This window comes from Notechis scutatus, chromosome 1, assembly GCF_049901735.1.
Source record: "Notechis scutatus isolate UNSWTSFEM ecotype Mainland chromosome 1, rNotScu1.2, whole genome shotgun sequence".
NCBI lineage: Eukaryota > Metazoa > Chordata > Lepidosauria > Squamata > Elapidae > Notechis > Notechis scutatus.
The window spans coordinates 163,853,023-163,877,866 of NC_142009.1; the positions used below are offsets into that span (position 1 = coordinate 163,853,023).

At 38.5% G+C, this 24,844-nt stretch overlaps 1 protein-coding gene across 36 annotated transcripts in view; it reads left to right on the forward strand.

Annotated features, from left to right (window-relative positions):
* The window catches only part of LRRFIP1 (LRR binding FLII interacting protein 1), a 98,783-nt gene that overhangs the window by 46,344 nt on the left and 27,595 nt on the right, over nt 1-24,844 (forward strand). For 11 of the 36 annotated variants that reach the window (XM_087949401.1, XM_087949403.1, XM_087949402.1 and 8 more), the window contains 5 exons: nt 308-433; nt 3,284-3,355; nt 5,667-5,837; nt 6,363-6,455; nt 9,322-9,414. In XM_087949401.1, coding sequence (XP_087805527.1) covers nt 308-433; nt 3,284-3,355; nt 5,667-5,837; nt 6,363-6,455; nt 9,322-9,414 — 555 coding nt within the window. The remainder of the gene's footprint in view (nt 1-307; nt 434-3,283; nt 3,356-5,666; nt 5,838-6,362; nt 6,456-9,321; nt 9,415-24,844) is intronic. The other 25 variants (XM_087949375.1, XM_087949383.1, XM_087949381.1 and 22 more) reach the window with 3 other exon arrangements.

Genomic DNA, 24,844 nt, shown 5'->3' on the forward strand with positions numbered 1-24,844 from the left:
TGCGGTATCTTGGGGTGAGGGAGACCTTGGGAGGCCTGAGACAGATGGGCCTGTGCCTGCACTAGGCTTCCCAGGTTCCCCCCCACCCCTGAACTTTACTTAAGGACTTGTACATTTGTTTAACTAATACACTGGGGAGAGCAGGAATGGCTGGTAGTTACATGAGGCAAATTCATTTAAAATTGTTCCTACTTTCAAAGGCTTCATTATGGTCAAAACTCAAAGAGTATCTATAAAAATTTATAATAAACTGTCTTGTAAATATCACTTATATATATATTGTGTGTGTGCATGCGTGTAATTGCAGGGAATCCGAACTGCATCAAGCTTGTCAGCAGCTACCGTAGCCTCCCTAGGTGGAACCTCTTCTCGCCGAGGCAGTGGGGATACTTCTATCTCAATTGATACGGAAGCATCTATTAGAGAAATTAAGGTAAGGTCTTTTTTAATGCTGAAAGTCTTTGTTTGGTTTCTAGTGCAGGATCTGATCACAATTTGGGGTCTGTTCCATATAAAAGTGAGGTCTAAACACAGTAAAGAAGAGTCATATCATATTTTCCCTAGCTTAGAAACATAGAATCATAGGGCTGCAAGGGTCTTCTAGCGCCCCAGCTCAAGGCAGGAGACCTTATACAATCCTGAATAAATGTTGCCCAGTCAATGCTTAAAAACCTCCAGTGATGGGGCACTCACAGCTTTGGGATGCAAGCTGTTCCATTGATTAATTGTTCTCACTCTTAGAAAATATCTCTTTAGTTCTAGGTTGGATCTCTCTTTAATGAGCTTCCACCCACTGCTTCTTATCCTGCCTTCTGGTGTTTTGGAGAATAATTTGACCCCCCTTTTCTCTGTGATAGTCCCTCAAGTACAGGAAAACATCTATCAGGTCAGCATTAATTGTTTGATAGCTAGACCTATCTAGTTCCCTTAACTGTTCATCATAAGGTTTAGCCTCCAGACCCCTTATTGTATTTGTTGCTCTTCTCTGCACACTTTCTATGAATTCAACTTCTTTGTTGTATTGTGGAGACCAGAACTGACTGCAGTGTTCAAAGTATGGCCTTGTTAGTGCAGTGTAAAATGGTACTATCATTTCTCATCATTTTGATACTATTCCCTGTTGACCCATTGGGTTTTTTTGATAGCTGCAGCACACTCTTGGTTTATATTTGAATTAGTGGTCCAACAGATCCCTCTCTCAGATACTATCAGTTGAGCCAGATGCTGCCATTTCTATATCTATATATTTGTTTTTTCTCCCTAAGTGCAGGACATTATTTTTCTCATTATTGAATTGCATCTTGTTGGATAGGGCCCAATGCTCAAGTCTGTCAAGATCATTCTGAATCTTGAGTCTTATCTTCTAGCAATTCTTTCCAGCTCGATGTCATTTGCAAATTTGATGAGTTCCCCTTCTGCCTTCTCATCTAGATCACTTATGAAGATGCTGAAGAGCACTAACCTAGACAGAACCTTGTGGTACCTCACTTCATGCTTCCCTTCATGTAGATGTTCCACTGAAGACTACATGTTGGGTGCAGTGGGTCAACTTTGAATCCATCTAGTGATGTATTTTCTATCCCACATCATTCTATCTAATCTAGAGGTAGACAAAGTTGTCTACTTTGTCAAAGTTTTACCGAAGTCCATGTATGCTATGTCAGTAGCATTTCCCTAGTCCATTAATTTAGTCACTATCAAAAAAAGCAGTAAGGTTTGCCTTGCATGATCTGTTTTAACAAAACCCATGCTGGCTTCTAGTAATTGCTTCATTCATTTCTAGGTCCTCATGAATCTATCACTTGATTTTCTTTTTCAGTGTTTTCTCAGATATTGATATCCACTGATTGGCTTATAGTTTCTTGGAGATTGGAAACCACATCAGCTCTTTTTCAGTCTTCTCATAGTTCCCCAGTGCTTGGAAAGAATTACATTCATTAGTTCTGAAATCACATGTGCCAATTCCTTCAGAACCCTGGGATGGTACACCATTGGGTCCAAGTGATTTGTACTTGTACAGGGTGGATAGGTGTTGTCTTAACAATTCCTTGCCTATTTTGCATTCCTGTTCTATTTCCCTTGATATTGCTTTTGATAGGTTGGGCTTGTGCTTCCTTCTGCATAAAGACAGATGCAGAGAAGGAATTAAGCAGTTCTGCTATTTCCCTGCTGCCTGTCATCTTCTTGCCACCTGCTCCCATTGGTGGACCTATTGTTTTCTTGACTTCCTTCTTGTTCTTACATATCAAAAGAATTATTTTTTTTGTTATTTTGGCATTAGTTAGCTCATTCTAGGCAGCTTTCCTGACTCCATATTTGTAGATTTGGTCTATTTGCTGATGGTCTTTTTTGTCCCTCAATTTCTCAGAGAGCTCTTTGTGCAACCACACTGGTTTTTATTTCTCTATGATATTATTTCTGTTCGGGCCATTATTATTTCATTTTTCAGAGCATCTTATTTTCCCTCTAAGAATGAATGAATTTATTTATTTATTAAATTTGTTTGCCACCCTTCTTCTATCAGAAGAACTTTGGCTGGCTTATAACATTAAAACTCTAACATAAATATTTCTAAAATAATACAAATAGAAATCACATTCAAAACAAAATTATAGTTAAAAGATGTGGAGGGAGGGAAGAGGATGCCTGGGAGAAAAGGTGAGATTGCCTTTTAACTCATCAACCACCTCCAGTATGATGCTTCCGCATTAGAGCCCCAAGCATCTCCTAGAGCTAGGTTTTGATGCTCTTGCAAAAGATAAGAAGGGTGGGAGCCAATCTCACTTCAGGCAGTAAGATGTTGCAAAGGACAGAAGCCAAATTAGACAAGTCCCTTCTCCTGAACCCCACCAGCTGGAATTCCTTGACTGATGGGCCCCATAGCATGTCTTTTTCTATCTGTGGCTCTGAGAGTCCAGATAGATTGGGTATGTTCAGTTCCTGCTCTGTTGGACTGAGTCTGCGTTAAACTGAAGCTCCGCCCTGCACTGGGGCCATGCCCCAGTTTTCAATTCAGTCCAGCCAGGGCGGACGTGAGTTGCAGTGTGGATGGGTGGGGCACTCCTGGTGGGATGAGATGATTCCTCAGGTTATCTGGACCCATGCTATGCAGGGTTTTAAATCAACACCATGAATTGCACCCGGAAGCAAACCAGTGGCCAGTGTAGCTTGTAGAGCAGAGGCATAAATTACTAATAACATAATAAAGGCATGGAATCCTCCTTTTTATTACACCGAGTTTTCCATTGTTTTATTTTTCATAACATTTTGCAATTTTCCTTAGAATATCAGTGAATTAAAGGATGAAATTGAGAATGTAGAAGCAAAATACATGCAGGGGTTGAAACAAATGAAGGTACAAGTTTATAAAAAAATAGGCATGCAGATCTAACTGATTTAGTTTCCAGATATGAAAAAGAGATCTGGGTTGAATTTTATCTGCATGTCTTGTTTGAGAATTTTGCATACTTTGTAGTGCTTGATAAACTCAGATTGTTTGATTTTGGGCAATATACAGTGTTTGCACAATTATTAGGCAATATAAATTATATGACCATATAATTTTAATGCGTATATTCCACCTCTAAGCTGCATAAACTTGAAAAGTATTTTGGAGATAAGCATATCAGGTAATGTGTATTTGTGTAATGAGTGAGGGTGTGGCCTAAGGAGATTAACACCCTATATCAAGGTCTGCATAATTATTAGGCAACTACTTTTCCTCAGGCAAACAGATGATGTGTAACTGTTTCTGAAAAGTCAAAAATTGTAAAAATTATTTCAGAGGGATGCAGTACTCTTGAAATTGCTAAGATATTGGGACGTGATCACAGAGCCATCAAAGGTTTTGTTGCAAATAGTCAACAGGATCGCTAGAAATGTGTTGAGAAAAAAGGATGCATATTAATTGCCAAAGATTTGAGAAGAATCAAACGTGAAGCTACCAGGGACCCATTATCCTCCAGTACTGTCATATTCCAGAACTGCAACCTACCTGGAGTGCCCAGAAGTTCAAGGTGTTCAGTGCTCAGAGACATGGCTAAGGTAAGGAAGGCTGAAACCCAGCCACCACTGAATAAGACAAATAAGTTGAAATGGCAAGACTGGGCCAAGAAATATTGGAAGACAGCTTTTTTTCAAAGGTTTTATGGACTAATGAGATGAGAATGACTCTTGACGGACCAGATGGATGGCCCTGTGGCTGGATCAGTAACAGGCACAGAGCTCCACTTCAACTCAGGCACCAGCAATGTGGAGGTGGGGTACTAGTATGGGTTGGTATTATTAAAAATGAGCTAGTTGGACCTTTTGGGGTTGAATCAACTCCCAAACTTACTGCCAGTTTTTAGAAGACACTTTCTTCAAGCAGCAGTACGGGAAAAAGTCTGCATCTTCCAAGACCACCGTGATTTTTATGCAGGACAATGCTCCATCGCATGCATCAAAGTACTCCACTGTGTGGCTAGCCAGCAAAGGCCTTAAAGATGAAAGAATAAGGACATGACCTCCTTCCTCACCTGACCTAAACCCTATTGAGAACTTGGGCCCTTCTCAAATGGGAGATTTACGGTGAAAGAAAACAGCACACCTCTCTGAACAATGTCTGGGAGGCTGTGGTTGCTGCTGCCCAAAAAGTTGATCATCAACAGATCAAGAAACTGACAGACTCCATGAATGGCTTATGACTGTTATTGAAAAGAAGGGTGACTATATTGGTCAGTGGTTTTTTTTTTTTTTTGAAATGTCAGAAATGCTTATTTGTAGGTTTTGAGTTTGTTTATTATTCTTGCATTGCATTAACAGATGCAAATAAATAAGATGGGCAAATTTTTGTTTTTCATTTAGTTGCATAATAACTCTTCATACTAATAGTTGCCCAATAATTGTGCACAGATAGATATTCTCCTAAGAAAGCCAAAACCTCACTTTGACTTTCTTAAATATTCAGATTTTAGGTTTATTAACATTTTGGATTGATCAAGAGCACTATAGTTGTTCAATAACAAAATTAATCTTCCAGAATACAACTTGCCTAATAATTGTGCACACAGTGTACATTCTGAAGTACTTAACAGTGTCAAAAACATAACAATTATTAATTTTTTTGTTTGGCATCTTTGCTCCTTTGAAATATATATTTAATATGAATATATTTTGAAAATGAATAAGCAGTTTCCGTAAGATAGGTCATTTGATATAATATGCAGGCAAATATATATATATTTAAAATGTTGGTGTTTGTATGCCAGTGTTGAAGTTCAGAGGATTTAGAGTTTTTTCTTCAAAAAAAAAAATAGTGCATTGGTAAACATGTAAGTGAACTTCAAGAATACTTCACTGTTCAATCATTCAATTCAATTATGTTGTATTTTAAATGTCTAATATACTAACATATCCTTGAAATTCAGTTGGCATGATTAGTTTGTGACAAATGCTGATCTTAATTTAGTTTTGTTAATTGTGAAATCATTCAGAAAAGTTTTAAGTACAGTTTTGTCTTAATGCCATGTTCCTTGTGACGTACCCTATTTTAATACTTCTGTGGTAAACTCAAACAAACAGCATACTTTGCAAGAAAGTTTGTCTGTCTTGCCTGTGATACATCACCTATAAGATTTAGGCCTGATAAATTGAAAACATTCCTTTGAGTTTTTCTTTATCTTTAGGACTCTTCAGCTGAAGTTGAAGAAAAATATAAGAAAGCTATGGTTTCAAATGCTCAATTGGATAATGAGAAAACAAATTTTATGTACCAAGTAGAAACCCTACAGGATGCATTATTGGAACTAGAAGAGCAACTTGCAGAATCTAAGAGGCAATTTGAAGAGAAAAGCAAAGTAAGTAGTAATAAGTCTTCATATTGCCTTTATCAGCTGTATGGATGAAGAAAACACTCCATGAAAGGTCTAGATTTTAGGCAGCAATTGTTAAAACGCTCTTTTTCCACATGAATATTATATTTGTGGTAATATTGACGGAACTATTGACTAAATATAACAGATAACAGATAATCAGAGTTGGAAGGGACCTTGTAGGCAATGTAGTTCAAACCCCGCCCAAGCGGGAGGCCCTACACCATTTCTGACAAATGGCAGTGAATATAAAGGTGATTCATTTCCATTCCTTTATCTGTTTGTTTATCCAGGTAAATCCTGCGAGTATGACCTCACTACATAAAAGATTATGTGTAGGCTATGATACAGACTAGAACGTATAGTGGCATAAATTCATGAGTGGCCTAGAATAGAAATCTAGTAAAATACATGACTTAGATTAAATAAAAGGAAAACATGTCTGATTAAAAGCATTTTGAGTACAGATGCAAAACAATATTACCTAATTATAAAATGCTCATTTTGTAGGATTTTGAGAGAGAGAAACATGCTCATTCTATATTGCAATTCCAATTCACGGAACTCAAAGAGGCTCTGAAACAAAAAGAAGAACTACTTGCCGTAAGTACACAACTGTGGGTAAATAAGACTTTTGTCATTATATAAGAAGATAAGGACGTTTTGCTCACAACCCATGAGTAACAAGTATATTGAGACTGCATGAGTAAAATTCACTGACAAAAGTGATTTTTCCTTGTGATATTCTTCAACTTTGTTAGTACTTTAAAAATCAAAATGGATGCTCTGAGTCTGTGTGAACACATCAGTTTTACTGGCAAAACACTTTTAACTGCACCAATAACTGTGCCACCACAGCTCTTATCACCACAAAGGTGTCAAAGGCTTTGCAAAGGCTTTGCAAAGGCTTTAAGAAATGTTATGATTTAAATAGTAGGCTGATCTTGGCTTTTCCCACCTAGTGAACTCATTGTCTCATTGCAGAAATTTTAAAAAGTGGCCCTAGGTGAAAAAGATTGTGTATCCCTCCTGTAAACTGATCAGTAAAGAAGAGACCATTACTAAAAATGCCATAGAATCAGATGAGCAGTTTGGACTATCAAATCCAATAGATCGCTCGGAGCAATAAGCCAAACTAAAGATTTCCTGGCAAATAGCTCTATTGTGCTTATTTAAATCTGGAAAAGAAAGGAGAAGTCATTACAATTTTCAGTTTCAATTTCTTACGGTCATAGACTAATATAAATAGAGTGCTACATGATACACAATATCAAAATAAAGTTTAAGATAAAGTTAAAATATAAAACTAACATCTATGAGTATAGTCTAGGACAGGGGTGGGCAAACTACAGCCCGCGGGCCTCATCCGGCCCGTTGGTCTGTCCAATCTGGCCCGCCCTGAAAAAAAAAGCTGGGCGTGGCGTATTGCCCTGCGCCACGTGGCCCCAAAGCTGCAAAACAGTGCGGAGCGCTCTCGAGGTAGGAAAGAAAAGAAGACCTTTGCAAAGGCCTCGGCTGGGAGTTCGAAATCACCTTCGAGTGCGACCTCTCCGAAAATGAGTCCCCGATCCCCTTTTTTTCCAGGGCTTCCAGGCTTAAACTTTGCAAAGGCAAAGTTTGCAGGCGGGCGTCTTCCGGCCGAGGAGCGGGAAGGATTCCGCCCGGTGGGCGGGCGGGCTGCTTGAGCGGGCTGCTTGGAGCCACCTAAAGCTAGGCCGCTGCTGGTGGAGCCTTGCCCTGCCTTGGTGCCCTGTTTCCCGGCTCGGCGGTCCTGCTCGGGCGGCACTTTAAAAGCCTGCTCCCAGCACCTGAGCAACTTCCCAGCAACTTGCGGCTTCCCTTTTCCTCACGGGCGCTCGCGCCTGGCCCCGAGCGCGCGGCAGAGGGGAAACCGAGCACCGCCGGGGTTGCCTCCTCCAAGCAGCCCACTCGCCGCCCACCGGGCGGAACCCTTCCTGCTCCTCGGCGGGAAGACGCTCCCGCCTGCAAACTTTGCCTGTGCAAAGTTTAAGCCTGAAGCCCGGAAACCCGAGCAACTTCCCAGCAACTTTCGGCTTCCTTTTAACTCGCGGGCGCTCGCACCTGGCCCCGAGCCGCGGCGGAGGGGAAGCCCGGCGGGCGGGCGGGCTGCTTGGAGGAGGCGACCCGGCGGTGCTCGGCAGCAGCAACTGGCAGTTCCGCCCGGGCTCCGCTCAGGTGTCCGGCTGGGGCTGTCAGGAGTTGCTACAGCCGGCGCAACTCACGCGGCTGCAGTCCCGCGTTGCCTTGGGAAGGAAAGGCAAAACCAGGAGCCGCTGAGCCTGAGCCTCCGGTGCCGCTGCTGCCATTGCAAAGCACCGCCGCGGCTCTTCCTTTTTGCCTTTCCCTTCCCGAGGCAACGCGGGACTGGAGCGCGCTGAGCCGCGCCGGCGATAGCAACTCCTGACTCAGGGGGCCTCCGAGGGGAGGGGAAGGAGGAGAAGGGGGAAAGGGTGGGGGGCGATTCCCAAAAATCTTGTGCTGACCCGGCCGTCTGTCAATTTTAAAAGTCAATGCGGCCCCCGAGCCAAAAAGTTTGCCCACCCCTGGTCTAGGATGCAGCCTACATTAAATTATAATCTAGACATTAAAATTATATTTAAAATATTTAAAATTACAAAAAAGTGGTAATATTTATCATTTAAAGCATTACAGTTACATAAAATGTCCAAACTTTTCAGCAAGATCACCTCTTGCTGAATTGATTGTGTGGTTCATTTCATAAATGTAATTAATTCAATGATTGCTAATTTGACTGCATATTCCAATTTCTTTGCTGCTGTACAATATCTTGGAAATAGTTTTATCTTTGTTGTGTAGGTACATCACAGTGCTAAAATACTTTGTCCTTGGTGGATCCTCTTGTTTCTTCTTAGATTAGACTCTATTATATATTAATTTCTTAGCATATTGTGTTCTGTTAACAAACTAGTACATATTCAGAGGAGAACAAGCAAGATGTCAAGAGGTCTGGAAGACAAAAATTAAGCTTATGGGGAATACTTTGAGATGTTGGGTACATTTAGTCCAAAAAGAAAAAAGTAATGAGAGATATGTAGCTGTCTTTAAGTTATGTGAAGGGCTGTCATATAGGAGAGAGACAGAATTGTTCAGATATGTTCCATGAAAAAACAGTGGGTTCCAAATTGAAAGAGCTCTTCAATAGATAATTTAATTATTTTTATCTTTTATATTTGCTTTATTACTAATGTACTGTTTGGCTATCTGTTAGGAATATTCTAGATATTGGGAAATTGGAAAGTCTGTGGACTGTATATTATCTTGAAATATTTTGAGATTTCGGTGTAAATCCATGCATTGAATGTATAGGTAGACATTTCATGCATCCTTTTATTTAATTGTTCTTTGTGAATGTTGCAGCCTTGAATGTTCACCTTCTCATTAACTATCTTCTCTGCTTTCTATCTTCTTGTTTTTTCTTGCATCTCAGGAAATCCGACAACTACAACAAAAACAGGAGGGTTTTGTCAGGGAAATAACTGATCTTCAAGAGACAGTAGAATGGAAAGAAAAAAAAATAGGGGTAGGATTTTTGTAGCATTTTTTTTTTTCAAATTTTCAATGTTCTGTTTTAAATGGAAAAAGTTATAAATTCTGAAATAAAATGGATCAGGATCAGAAGAATTTATTGAACTTCTACAGAACATCAAGTTTGTAGGATATTTAGGCTACAATCTGTATTTTTTACTCAAAGGTCCTCCCAAATTTTCGACTAGGTTTGATTCCAAAATCCATTTGGTAAGTTGAGAATGAAACCATTCCTGCAGTTTTATAATAATAAGCAGATAGGTAACAAAGTAAATTTGGTGATGAGAATTCCCACCTAAAAACCGATTTCGGAAGAAAAGTAGTTACAATGTAACTAGGTTGGCCAATTTTATTTGAGAGCCAGTTGGTGTAATTGGTTAAGGCACCAGACTAAAAACCAGAATATGGTGGATGTTAGCCCCTTCTTAGGCACAAAGTCAGCTGGATGATTTTAAGCCGATCACACTCTCTCTGCCCTAGAAAGCAGTTAAGGGCAAACCACTTCTAACCAAATTGCACTTGCCAGGAGTCAAAAAAATAAATGCTAAGTGAGTTCCCACTTTAGTGGGTGGGGCAAGGGCTTGGTTGCACTGCTTTTCTATGGCCACACCAGTTCTTTGGTTTGGCTTCCTTGTGGTGTCTTTTGGAAACAGCTGAACACTGAGCTCTTCCAGAGGATTTTTTGGGCACAATTCCATCTTGGCTGGGTTGTAGTTTGGCTTTGTTATTTAATTTTCTTCTATATTTTTTAAATAATTTATAGATATTTCTGTTTGGATATTTTCATTGTTTATTATTTCTATTTTGTAAACTGGTAAGAATTTGGGAATTTCGTGGCCTAAAAATGTGGACTTTTGTGGCCTAAAAACATTAGGGAAAATGGTAGAATGATATGAGTTGTGCAGTTGTAGTTGCAAAATGCCTTTGAAAAGAAATGCAGTGATATTTACATCTTTATATAATACAGGAAAAAGCCAATATAAAAACCAGTTTAGTGGTTAAAGGATCAGGCTAGAAACTGAGCTAGGTGTCAGGGTTTGCAGCACCATCGTGGCTGGTTTATGCCTCTCCAACACCTGGTAGGAAGTCCTTGGCTCTCACGGGAAAGAATGTTGTTTTGGCTACACATCCCCAATTATCTCCATCTCCCCCCACCTTTCGTTCTTACAGCTCCAGCTGGCCTGGCTGTGGCAGCTCTGAAGATGCTCCCAAAATGGCTTCAGCATAAAAATGGCTTCAGGGCTGACACTCGGTTCAGAGATAAGTCTAGAAACAGGCTAAAAACTAGAGAGAGAGACTGTAGGATCTAGTCCTGCCTTGGGCACAGATCTAGCTGGCTGATCTTGGGCTAGTTACTTTCCCTCAGCTTTAGGAGGAAGGCAGTGGCAAACCTTCTTGCCAAGAGAAACTTGTTCAGGCAGTGTCCAAGAATCAGACATGCATTTCTTGCAGATTGATATTAACTGTATTTTTTTAGTCTAACTAAAAGATACATATTGTCTGAGAATTTCAGAAACTGGCAAAATTAAAAACAAAATGTAGTGAAAATCATTCTATAATTTCTGAAGTTTTAAATAGAGAGCATACATATGTTGATTTGGGGGGGAAAATAAGATGCTTCATAATACAATATTGTTTTGCAGAACAAAACAATACTTTAAAAATTGAACAGAGCTTCCAATGAGACTATTTATTTATTTCTTAAGTTATCTTTCTCACTTTATTTTTTTAAAGACTTCTAGTAATATTGATGCTTAGTAACTCCTTTTTAAATGTAGGTTTGGAGCTAAAAAGTTAGAAAATTTTGTTATGCCTTTATTAAAAAAAACCTTCTCCCTTGAAAAAGCAGACTGTTTTTAGTTTGGTGTGATTTCTGAAGATACTCTTACATTGATGTGGGTGCAGTGTACAGATGTGTCAGAGAGAGAAGAGTCAGACATTAAGGGAGTGGGACAGTATTGTGCCAAGTATGCAGGGCAAGAATAAAGAGAGACTGATTTGTGGCTAGACATGTAGGTGAGGGCAGGGTTGCACAGTTGTTTCTAGGAAGTGGCATTTGGATTACAGTTGTAAACAATTTATTGTGTTTAATTTTAATAAAGATGAAGGCAAGACTTAATTATGAATTATGCTGTTATTGGAATATATGTGATGAAGAAATAGATAGTTTGTGAGTGTCATGGTCAGTTTAAGGAAGTCCTAGGTAAGTTGAAAAATTATTGTAGTTGTCTCATGGTTCTGAATCCAGGGGATGGGGAAGTTTTGCTTTAATCTTTGCTATTCTTGACTGCAGAACAGAATCTTGTAGGGTAAACAGAAATGAGTAGCTCTTTTTAACATTTTTGCAGCTTGATGAGCTTGGATTATAAGATCTATCGCTTATTTGGAAATTGGTTGAAGTCTAGAATAGTTGGGGAGATGGGTAATGCCATCTGGATTCATTTCATCAAAGTTTCAGATTTCTGTGTCTGAGACAGAGATAGTATGAGTGGTATTGCTACCCTTGTTGGACACTCCACTTTCCTATCCGATTCTAAAATGTGAGAGGCGCAACATTAGGTTGAATAGATCAAACACCTTATTGGTATACTATGCACTACACTGCTGAGCAATTTCTCTGTCTGAGTTATCTTGGAACACTCTGAAGCTTTTGTTTTTGAGGATTTCAGTATTCAGACTGAGCTCCCAACTTTCAGGAGTAGTTTAGGAATATATAATCTCTATGCCTTTTATTAGTCTGTCTCATATAGTATCTTTAGGAATATGGGGCAGATTTTGAGTATGAATATGGTAGAATTCTAGAATTCACTTATGCAAAATAAATTCAGTACAATTCAGCAAAAAATATTCCTCTTTTTGAATATGGTTTCCAAGCTACAGATTGGGATTATCTAGAAAGCATTTTTTGCTAGTACATTTCTCTCTTGCTTTTTAGGCCAAATAATAGTCCCCATGGATTAGTCCTTCTGTCATCACTACAGAGGTGAATGAATAATTCCCATGTTGATTGGAATGTGTCAACCATCCCAAGTCAGTCATCTAGCAATGAAAGATTCCTGGCCCATTGTTCATCCAAAAGTATACTTTACTAAATCCAAAGTGGTTACAGAAGTAGCAAAGCTGGAGGAGGCGGGGCCAGCTGCCAAGCTGATCGGGTGTGCAAAACTATTCTCCCATGAGCACAGCCATTTCCCAGCCGCTCGATAGGCTCTTCGGGGCCATGATTTCCTGGAGGGGAACCGGAAGAGAATGGTGATCTGCGGAGCGAGTTTCAAACAGCGGTCGAAACTCGAAGGCAGGAGAAATCCTGGTAGATCAAGCGGGGAAGAAGACAGCCTGTAAAGAACAAAGTCATATGTGAAACTGGAAAGTTGAAGAAACTTAAAACATCACCTTAGAATATTTACTGCGTTTATGGATTTTTGTTGTTTGGAAGTATTTTGGAAGGAGTGACAAGACTTTGTTGTGGTTGTGGTTAAAGAGGAAGAAGAGGAAGGAATATATAGTGATAAAAGACATTTGTGAAATCAAGAAAGAAAAAACTCTTGGAGACCATCAATAAAATAGACCATATTAATTAGAGGATACTTGTACGATGTCTGAAGTGAGAGAGAAAGGATATCTAAAGCACTTAATTATTGGGAATATGTATTATTAGTATTTTGGTAATATAATTACTATCATTAAAAATAGAATTGTCTATGTTATTTATGTTATATATGTTGTGATATAGATAACTTTTAAAGATTAGTATTAATATTTTTCTCTGTGCCTACATTAAGATACCAACATTTAATATTATATAACATCCCTTTGATTGTTATTATATTTAACATGTTATCCCCACTGCTATAATAATGTGTCAAGGTTAGATAAATTAATATAAAAGAACAAAGATAGCTAAACCAAGACAAACTTGATAAACTGAAGATAGAATGGATAACTTAATAGTAGTAGTAGGATATAGTAGTGGGAAAAGAAGTGGGAGTGTTGGTTTAAAAGGCTGTTAAATATGACCAGCATATTTTTATATATTACTAATTTATCTAAGATTGGGACAGGGAGGAAACAGGTGGCACAGACTTCTTTGGCTACCTCAAGCCCGTCTATAGTCAAATATAGATTGAATAATTATTGCAGTTATAAAGGTCCAATTCATTTAAAGATTTACAAGTGATGCTGCAATCAGTGCAGGAAGCCATGTTAAAAAAAAAAAGAAGAAATGAAGGAGGAGATAGGGGAGGTAAGAAGTGATACGAGCGAACTTAAAGAAAAGATGCAAATGATGGATGGAAAATTGGAAACCTTCCAAGAACAGATCATGAGAAATGAGCAAAAGCTATAAGAGATGGAAGGAAGAATGGAGAAAGAAGGAAAAGGAGTGGAAGAAATAAATTGAGAAATTAACCTGAGCAAATAAAGAATTTGAAATTACTGTTACATCTGAGAAAGCAGCTGTTAAATCTGAGAAAGCAGCTCACTATGCTTTTAGAACATAAAAGAAGAAAAAGATTTACCAGAGATGTTGGTAGAGTTACTAGCAAAGGCTCTTGGAATAGGCAAGGAGGAGATGTTGATTGAAATGGACGAAATTTATAGAATCCATACAAATTACGCAAGACAGAACAATTTACCAAAAGAAATCCATGTTAGATTCGTTAAAAAGTCAATCCAAGATGAGATTCTCCACAGGACGAGAGATGATCCACTAGAATATAGGGGGAAACAGATGATAGTGCTCAAGCAAGTACTGAGAAGAATCAGAGAGTTGAGAAGGCCCTACCAATTCTTGACATCCAAACTGACCAGACACAATATTAATTTTAGATGATTGATCCCAGAAGGGATAATGATTAGATAGCAAGAAAAGAGAATTAGAGTGGATACTCTAGATAAAGCGGAAGAGTTTTACAATCAAAACTTCGATAACAAAGAATTAGAAGAGAGGGAAGAAATAGAAGAAAGAGTCAAGATTATTGGTCATAGAAGAGAAAGAACTACAACACAGAGAAAGAAGAAATGAGAGAAGAGAAGAAACGGAAAAGAGAAGACCAAAAGAACTGAGAGTAGAACCGAGAGAAGAACTGAGAGAAGCTAGAGTAACGAGTATAAAAACTAGATATAAGTAGAAGAATGCAAGAAGAAACCAAGATCCTATCTTTGAACATCAACGGCTTGAACTCTCCCCAAAAAAGAATTTTTTTTTAAATAAACTGAACAGAATGAACTTGGATACAATAGCAATTCATGAGGTCCACATAAAGGAGCAGCATAAACATTTATTGAACTATCCCAAATTAGGGAATATGTTTGCATCATTATCACAATATAAGAAAAGAGTATTAGTGCTATATACCAAAGAATCAATTGTGGCTAAGCAAATCTATAAAGATAATGAAGGTAGAATTTTGATTGTGGAAGCAACATTAAATCAAAAATGGGTGGTGTTAGTAGGAATGTATGCTCCAAATGGGGGGCTAGAATAGTTTTATAGGAAATTACACAACATTATACGAGAGATAGAATATGATATTTGCATCATGGGAGACTAACACAATAACAGACAAAAAATTAGACTATAAAAGTAATAAAAAAATCAGAAGAATATTACCTTTTTTTTTAAAATGGTAGATGAATTGAATATTCAAGATATCTGGAGAGAAAGAAACCAAGGGAAAAATCAGTACACATATTACTCGAGCAGACACCAATCATGATCCAGAATCAATATGGTCTGGATATCGATGGAACTACACCAGGAAGTAGAAGAAGCGGAAATAGACACTAATCTTTGAGCTGATCACAATTCAGTGAGAGTTAATGGAAAGGGGGAAAATGGGTAGATGGACTTTAAAAAGAGCAATCTTAAAAACACAAAGAATTTAGATTGAAGATGGAAGAACAATTACATTTGTAATTGTTACAAAAACAAATGTAATTGTTCTTCCAGGAAAATAAGAAAGAGAATACAAACCTACAAAACCTATGGGATACCATGAAGGCTTACATGAGAGGTGTGGCTATAGCCTATATGGCAAAAGAAAATAAAAAGAAGAAATGACAGAGAAGTTTAGAAGAGGAATTAAAAAGGTTAGAGGTGGAATTACAAAAGAAGCCCCAAAAAGGAAGTCTTAAACAACAAATGGATTTAATTAAACATGAGCTGAATATCTTTGGAAAGAAGATCTAGCACAACAAATAAACAGATCAGTCAAAAAAATAAATAAAAACGCAAATAAACCAGGGAGATGGTTATCATATAAACTGAAAAGGCAGAAAGAAAAAAAGATGGATCAACAAACTGCGGACCGATGAGGGAAATAATATACCACCACAGTGAAGAGAAGAAGAAAATAATCCAGGACTTTTATGAGAAATTATATAACGATAATGAGTACTATATTGAAGAAAAAATATTACAATGTTTCAAGAAAGCTGACTTGCCAAAAATCTCAGAATAAAATGTATGCTGAATGTGAATATAAAAATGTCAGAATTAACAGAGGCATTAAAAAAAAACAGATGAATAATAAACACCGGGCCCTGATGGACTACCTGTAGAAGTGTACAAAGAACGACAAGACTCGCTAAACAAAATACTACTGGAGATGTTCAACATACTGTTAAAAGAAGCGAAATACCATCGTCATGGGTGGAAGCAAATATTGCGTTGATTCCAAAGGAAAATACTGACCTAACAATAATTAAAAATTATAGGCCTATATCGCTACTGAATATGGATTATAAAATATTTATGGCAATAATTGCCAAAAGACTTAAAAGATTTTTGAATGAATTTATAGATGTCAACCAAAATGGCTTTTTGGCAAAAAGACAAATAAGAAATAATATGAGGACAATACTAGACATACTAGAATATTATGAAGTTCACAGTGAGAAGCAACTGGCACTGTTATTTTTAGATGCACAGAAGGCATTCAATAATGTTAATTGGAATTTTATGTTAAAGCAGTTAAAATACATGGATTTTGGCAACAATTTTATAAATGTGATCAGGGCTATTCTAGAGGCTAGAGTTATAGTCAATGGGGAAGCGACACAAAGCTTCCAAATTAAGAAAGGTACAAGACAAGGTTGGCGGTTATCACCATTACTGTGCATATTAGCTCTAGAGGTATTAACGAGAATGATTCGAAAAGACAAGCAAATTAAAGGGTTAAAAATTAAGAAGGAAGTTTATAAATTGCAAGCGTTCGCAGATGATCTTGTTTTTATTATAGGGGAACCATTACAATTGGGTTTGAGGCTTATGGAAGTATTGGAAGATTATGGGGAAGTAGCTGGATTAAAAATAAATATGTCAGGATTCTGGCAGTTACTCCAATTAAATCATATGCCTTGAGCCACACTCCCAAAACTAAAAAGGATTCATTAGAACATTCCGGCACTAGCCTGGGTGTAGCCAAATATGAGACACGTAATTCACTATCAACCTTGATCCTGCTCCCCCCCTCTGGGTCTATCATCCAATGAAACACCTCTATAGCCAAGAGTCATTAATCATGCTCTCCAATTAGATTTTTGCACGGCAGACGCTTCAGTCATCTAATCAGTCTCTGAAGAAAATATGAATGGAATGTACTTTCGATTCCACACTACCTGCTCTTTGAAACTCCCCCCTTCTTTCTGTTGACAACTATAAAATGTGCATACAAAATGTTTTATAAGTTGACAAAATAAGGACAAAACTAAAATGATAGTTAAAAATATGTCAAACTGAAAGACGATTTGGTTGAGAGAATAAACATCCAGATAGCAAAGAAAGTGGAATACTTGGGAATACAGTTAACAGCAAGGTGCATAACAATCAAGGTGGATACTTATACTAACTTAAATAGTCAAATAAAGACAGACTTAAAGAGATGGAAAAACCTGCAACTTTATTTTATGGAGGGAATTGCAGCAATAAAAATGAACATTTTACCAAAAATACTTTTATCTCTTCCAAAATATACCTATAAAATTGGAGAGAAAAATATTTTGAAAAGTTGAATAAAACAATATTGAAATTTATTTGGCAAGGGAGGAAACAGAGAATTAAATTAAAATTATTACAAGAAGCTTAAAGAAAGAGGAGGTTTGGCATGCCTGACTGGGAACTGTATTACCAAGCTGCTACACTTACTTGGATAAGAGAATGGATAAATTTAAAAAACAAGAGGCTATTAACATTGGAAGGTCACAATTTACAATTGGGATGGCACACATTTTGTGGGATGAAAGACATAAGGCATACCTGTACTTTCAAAGTCGTCATATAAGACAAGCTCTGCTTAGGGTATGGACAAAAATCAAACAACAAAATTATATGGAAACATCGGCATGGCTCTCTACATTGGAAGCATTGGTACATCCAATTTTTTTTAATCTGCGGAGAATTGTTACATATGAAGTTTTACTAAATGAAAAAGAAATTAAAATTTAGACAAGAACTAAAAGAAAAAGGGTACAATTGGAATGGTGAGCACAGTTACAAATCCAATCACACTACAGGAAAGATAGAAACAAATGGGGTATAAAGAGAAAGCTGACAACATTAGATAAAATATTATTAGGAACAGATGAAAAAGCAATAAAGACAACCTATAAATACTTAATGAAATATAAAATGGAGGAGGAACAAGTTAAAGAAGTAATGGTAGCATGGGCCAAAAATTTCAGCTTGAACTGGATAAATGGCAAGATCTGTGGGAAAGAAATAGAAAACTAACCTTGGCCACCTCATATAAAGAGAACTTATAAAAAATGTTTTATAGGTGGCATCTACCGCCAGTAAGATTGGCAAAAATGAATAAGAATATAGCACTACAATGTTGGAAATGTAATACAGCGCTAGGTACATATTATCACATATGGTGGTCATATACAAAGGTTAAAGAATTTTGGTGGCTGATAAAGGTATGGCTGGAAGAGATGCTTGGCCGAAATATAGAGTTTAGACCAGATGGTCTAAACCATCTGGGAATTATAGAAGAAAGATATAGTAAAGGATTGATATATTTGATGTTGCATGCTATAACTGCTGCAAGATTGGTCTATGCCCAAAATTGGAAAAATGGGAATATCCCCACTGAAAATGAGATAAAAAAGAAAATACTGGTCTGTGCAGAGATGGGCAGACTGACATTAGAAATCAAAGATAAGGACGAGAAAGAAAAGTCGGAACAGAAACTTTGAGGTTTTACAGTATTGAATGTGGAAGATACATAAAGACAATGAAGTATAGTTGACAAAATGATTGTATAAAAAGAATATAAATGGAGTTTATGTTGTAAATATAAATATAAATGAATGTGTTCACCACCACCAATTTAGTAATGTATGACAAATAGGAAACTATCTGTTTTATGTAGTTTTACGTTATAGTATGTATGTATGGCAAAGACAAATGCCAGGAAAGTCGCACTGTGTCCAAATTTTAATAACTATTTAATAATTTTTTTTCTTTAAAAAAAGGTAGTAAAGCTGGATCTGGCAATTTCATTGACCTTGAAATGTTATTCCTCTTCTATTAAGATGGGATGGAGTGATGACTTTGTGGTAGGATGCAGGGTAAACCAGTGGCAGCTTTCAAAAGGCTACAATGGCAAACTGGATAGAAGCACTTGAGGTTTTAGGCAATTTCAGTTCAACTGTCACTGGATTTCTGACTGGTGATGGGAATGGCTCCACATATTTGGGACCAAGTTTTCTATAGGGTTGTTGTGATTGCAGATATTTGAAAGAAAGGCAGACTTTATCTTCTTTAAAATCCTTCTGTGGACCCCTTTTCTTATTGGTTTGTCTTATATGCTTGCCTCACTTCATCCAGGGCTTTGCGGACCATAGGCCAGGTGTTCTGCAGGTTTGGAGCCAATTGGCCAATGATGCTGGTTGAGTGTGTTGAGGGAGTTGTAAGGTCCTGCTTCTCCTCCTTATTCAAGAAAATAAAGACTCTTGAAACTTTGGCATTTCAAAAGGAACCTTTTATTGAGCAGGAGTGATAGCATGACAAAGGAAAGTAGACTCGTGAGTTCCCTCAGGCAATACAATTAGAATAAAGGCATTAGTAACCCCTCCCTTCAGTCCAGTGTGGATTCATCCAATCTGCAGGTGTGGAGATGTTATTGTAATGGCTGTCCTGAGAACCTGATAAGTGAGCATTCTCAGGGTCATCTTCTACCGCCTTTTGAAGTAAAACAACCCACATGGCTCTCCCCCCTTACATTCCCCAAAAGGTGAGAAAATCCCAAGATGCTTAGGCGCCAGGATAAAGGTTATAAAATAGCAGTTGTAGAAAGTAGTAATTAACTAATACATTTGGGATCCCCCTTTCCCCAGTTGAATGGCAATTCACGCTAGGGATCTGACAAGAGTTCTGGCACAGGGACAAGGTCCAAGCCAGTGGCTACTCAGAACGCTGTGAATCCAGTGTACTGGATTATTGTAGGCAACCTCGGTGAAGGGTAAGAGCTCAGCCCAATTGTCTTGCTGATAGTTCACATAACAGTGGAGGTATTGCACCAATATGCCATTTGTATGTTCACAGCCTCCATTCATCTGTGGGTGATGGGAGAAATTGAGGCCCTGGGGGGTGCCTAATAATTTCAACTCCTGCCAAAAGCTTGAAATAAATTGGACACAGCAATCTGAAATTATGTGTTCAGGTCCTCTGTGCAATTGATACATGTGTTGCACAAATACATGCTAGAATTTGCAGATGGAATCTTGGGACAAGTCACAAAGTGGTCCTGTTTGGAGAACAGGTCTGTGATAACCCAAATCACTGTTTCCTCTGCTTTTTCATGCACGGCCATCAGAACTGGCATTTCACAAAGTGGAGAGTTTTAACAAATCCAAAATGCCCCATGGTCTTGGTATAATGGCTGCATTGCAAATCCAGAGTTCGCTGCCTCGCAGGCATATACAATTTACTCTCCATCCACACCAAGTCATCCCTTAGTGAAAGTTCTTTCTTATGTAGTCAGAACCACTTGTCCTTTGCTAGAGTTTCTTTTAGCGCTTGAGCTATGTTGCCAGCTACCTGTTCTTTTGAACTTTATATTGCTTTGTGAGGGCTAGTGGGCTATTTGTTTGCAAAGGATGATGGAATTGACAATCCTCTTTTTGGTACTGTTGTATTGGGGCATCCTGGACAGGGCATTCATCAGGAAATTCTTCCCTCTAGGGAGGTAGCAAAGGGTGAAATTGAACCAGTTGAAGTATTGAGCCCATCTGACTTGTTTGGGAGATAGCTTTCTGGTTTTTTTTAGCACTTCCAAGTTCTTGTGGTCAATCCAGACTTCAAAAGGGACCTTGCTGCTCTCTGGGAATTGTCTCCAGGCAAGAAGAGCCCAGCAAATTCCATAAACTTCCTTCTCCCGACTGCCCAGTGCCTTTCTGCTTCAGAGAGTTTGCACAAGGTATAGGCACAGGGTTGTAGCCCTTCTTGTAAGTTCTTTTGGAGGAGCACTGTCCCCACTGCCACATTGTTGGCATCTGCCTGAATGACAAATGGTTTGTCCAAATCGGGGTGTTTCAACACTAGCTCAGCTGCAAAAAGGTGTTTCAGTTTCTCGAAAGCAGGTTGGCATTCCGTTGTCCATTTAAATGGTTGGTTTAGTGATTCCTTTGATTTTTAAGAGATTCATGATTGACAGTTCTCTTTGGGCAAGGACTGGGATAAACTGTTGGTAAAAGTGAAGCCAAGGAAGCTCTGCAACTGCTTCCTTGTACGAGGGGCTTCACACTCTAGGATGGCACTCACCTTCCTCAGGTCTATTTCTACATCCTCCTGGGAAATCTGGTACCCCAAATAGACTAGTCTTGTGAAATTCACACTTGGAGAGTTTCACATACAATTAGCCTCCCAAAGTTTCTCAAGCCATGCCCTTAATAGTTTCACATACTCTTTCATCATCTCAGTGTAAATTAAAATATTATACACCAACACCCCTTTGTATCATTTTTTTATATTTGATCATATTTATATTTGATTATATTTATATTTGATCATGTAGCACCTCATTGATCAACTGCACAGACACTGGGGGCTTCCTGTAGTCCAAAGGGGAGCACTCAGTTTTGGAAGTAGCCCAAAGGTCAGTTAAATGCTGTTTTCTACTCATCCCCCTTCTTAATCTGCACCTGGTAATAAGCCTCCCTTAAGTCCAGTTTGGTCACCGCTACAACCGCCTTTGGGAAAGGGAATAATGGCCAGCTGGGGAGGAGAGATGCAGCTCTCCTCAACCCTGCAGGCAGTCTCCCCCTTCTTCACCACCTCTACAGGGTGGTTTAGCCCCAAAATCAGCCAGCTCAGGGCGCTCCAGTGGCGAGCACGGATCGAAGCCTCGCAGAGACGAGGTTTCGGTCTGTCACCGAAGAAGCTCAAACCAGAAAAATCTTTTTTCTCTTGGAAGAGCACGGGTGCAGCCATGCGTGACTTTGCTGGCTGAATGAAACCCCTGGCCAAATTCTTGTCAATGAAAGATTGGATTCTTCCAGTTCCCAGGGCATCATCAAGTACAGTTTGGGTTTGGCAGCTTGGCCATAGGGACAGTCTCGACAACACAGTCCATGGGGTGATGGGGGGAAAGCACATCAGACTCTTTTTCTCTGAACACTTCAGCTAGGACCCAATATTACTTGGGGATTGATAGATCCATCTCCTCCCTCCAAATCCAAGCTTTGCTTGTGCCTTCTGCTTTCACTTTTCTAATCAACAGCTTGTGACAGCTCCTTATCACTTTTATTACGGCTTCCTGGCCAGAAACTTTCCTCCACACCTTCAACTGGTTTCACTCCCAGTCTAAGGAGGGATTTCACTTCTTGACCCATTTAAACCACAGGACCATGGCTTCAGTCATCCCCTGAGCCACAGTGAATTGGATAGTCTCGATGTGGGTTCCTATGTTTAGCTCCACCAGTTCAGTTAGAAATGTGGCTGGAGTGCCCACACCACCACTGTTCCATCCCGCTGAAAGGAAGCTATGGGGTTTTTTAGTTCCCTCAACCGCATTCCCAACTTTTCCACCACACCTGGGCTAACGAGGCATCTGGTATACCAGAGTCTAGTAGGCCACCTTCCTTCATTACACAAACATACATCACCTGATATGCTTATATCCACTAAGTACTCAAATTTATACAGCTTGGAGATGGAAAATATGCATAAAAATGATGATATGGTCAAAATACTCACTTGCCTAATAATTGGGCACAAAGCGTATACCTGTGGTTTGTGAACTTGTGGACGTTCCCTTCTTGGGAGGTACCTCTCAAGGTTTAAAATACCATCTGGAATCAAGGTGACATCTGGATGTATGTTTCTCTGTGTGGTAGGTATGTTGTCTTGGCCTATAGGTCAAGAGATGATGCGGAACTTCCTGTATCTTCTCTTACTCAGTGTGAATGATAGCCATATTATTAGCACTATGTGTCACTGTCTTAATTTCAAAGTTGGATGAATCAGCTGAATCCAATGCTGTAATTTAGAAGATGACCATGCATCAGCTGGTGCAATGTGTATTATGAGAGTTTTTACTGCCCACAAATGCTGCTTTGAAGCTTCTCTGTTCTCAGAGGTGGTAATGCATATTTCATGTTTTCATAGTCCTTTAGATAGTTGGAGATGTATTAATTGACTTCCTTCTGTTTCTTTCATGCATTTATTATATCTTAGCAGTTAATTCTATTATATTTGAAATCAGTTTCTCTGACTGAAAGAAGGACCATCTTTTGTTGCCTTTGCCTTCTTCATTCCACAGTAAACTGAATAATATCAAAGGAAGCCTTTCCATTCCATGACTCTCCATTCCCTAACAGCAGGGGTGGGATTCAACCGGTGTTACTACCAGTTTGGTGACTATGTTTTACTGCGCGCGTGTGTAAAAAAAAAAATAGCTGTGCTGCCCGGACAGCTGAAAAGCGCTGTGCGCAGCATTTGAAAAGCCTCTTTTTTCTTGGTATTTCAACCTCAGCTGTGCCACACAAAGCAACTGAGGTTGAAAAAGCAGGAAATAAAGGGCAGGTAAGAGCCTGGGCAGTGAGTGGGCCAAACAACAGCAAACACAGAACCGGTGTCTGCTGCTCTTCAGAGCTACCGGTTCTATAGAACCGGGCAGAACCAGTAGCATCCCACTCCTGCCTAACAGCATATTTAGAAATCTACCCTTTAGCCAAGAACATTAATCTTCCTTCTCAAGGCCATATGAAAACTAGAGTTCAGGAATTCCCTTAATGCATATTATCAATAAGCAAAGCATACTAAAATGAATTATAGCAAAGTATCTTTTAAAAGTGTCCAAAATTGGTTGGCTATTACATTCCTTAGCACTTTTTGTTAAAAAAGGGCTGTCAGGCAGGCTTTTAAAAAGATGACTTTAGTACTTAACTCCAACAATGTGAGTAAAATAACCCCTTCTATTAGAGATTTATTAACAAACGGATAGATGAGCAAGTTAGGACCATTAAGTTGCAGACTGGTCTTCTTCAAATTTGTTTTTATCTTCCTTTAGAACATTTAATCTCAGCAACTAACACTTCAACATCATCTGTCACTTGATCATTTTCTGTTATTTAGCCTTCAGAAGAAAGAGGGTTGAATGGTTTGTTTTTATTATAATATGGTTAATACTTATCCTTAAAAGTGAATTCTAGATTTAGGATATTTCTTAGTACAAACAGCAGAACTGCAAATTTAAAAATTTAAAACCTTTGGTCATAAAGTCTTTAGAACAGAACTAAATATTATTTTTCATTAATATGCAACACATTACATTTGCATTACACATAATATTTCTCTTACATTACAGTAATGAGTATGTCAACTGTAATAGTATTGAATTCATTGATTATCAGAATGGAAGGAGGAGCTCCTTGTTGCAATTCTGTGTGGTATATAAAGCCATAACCATAAAAAAACATCATGAAGAAATTCAAATAGAATTAGGCTTGCCTTGATAAGTTAGTGACAAGAGTGTTTCGGGAATCCATTTTCAATGGAAATTGAAACATGAAACCAGCCATTAACAAATAGCACTTAAAAGTTATATGCTGCTCTGCTTTGCAGCACTCTTTGAACATTTTACAAATGTCAGCATATTGTCGTCCCTCCCTCCCTCCCCCTAAAAAATCTGGGTCCTCATTTTATCGACCTTGGAAGGATGGATGGCTGAATCAACCTTGAGCTGTTCAGGATCGAACTCCAGGTTGTGGGCAGAGTTAGCCTGCAATACTGTATTCTAACCATTGCGCACCAGAGCTCCCTTAATGTTAGTTAAGAAAAAATTCTGTAAGTAAGTATTCTTTCTTCTTTTATGCAAATCTTTTATCTTGTGGATCTAAAATTACTGATTCTTATTGCTGATTTTCTTAATCTGTATGTCCTCTCTTTTCTGATTTTACTGTCTTTATCTTCTGCTTCT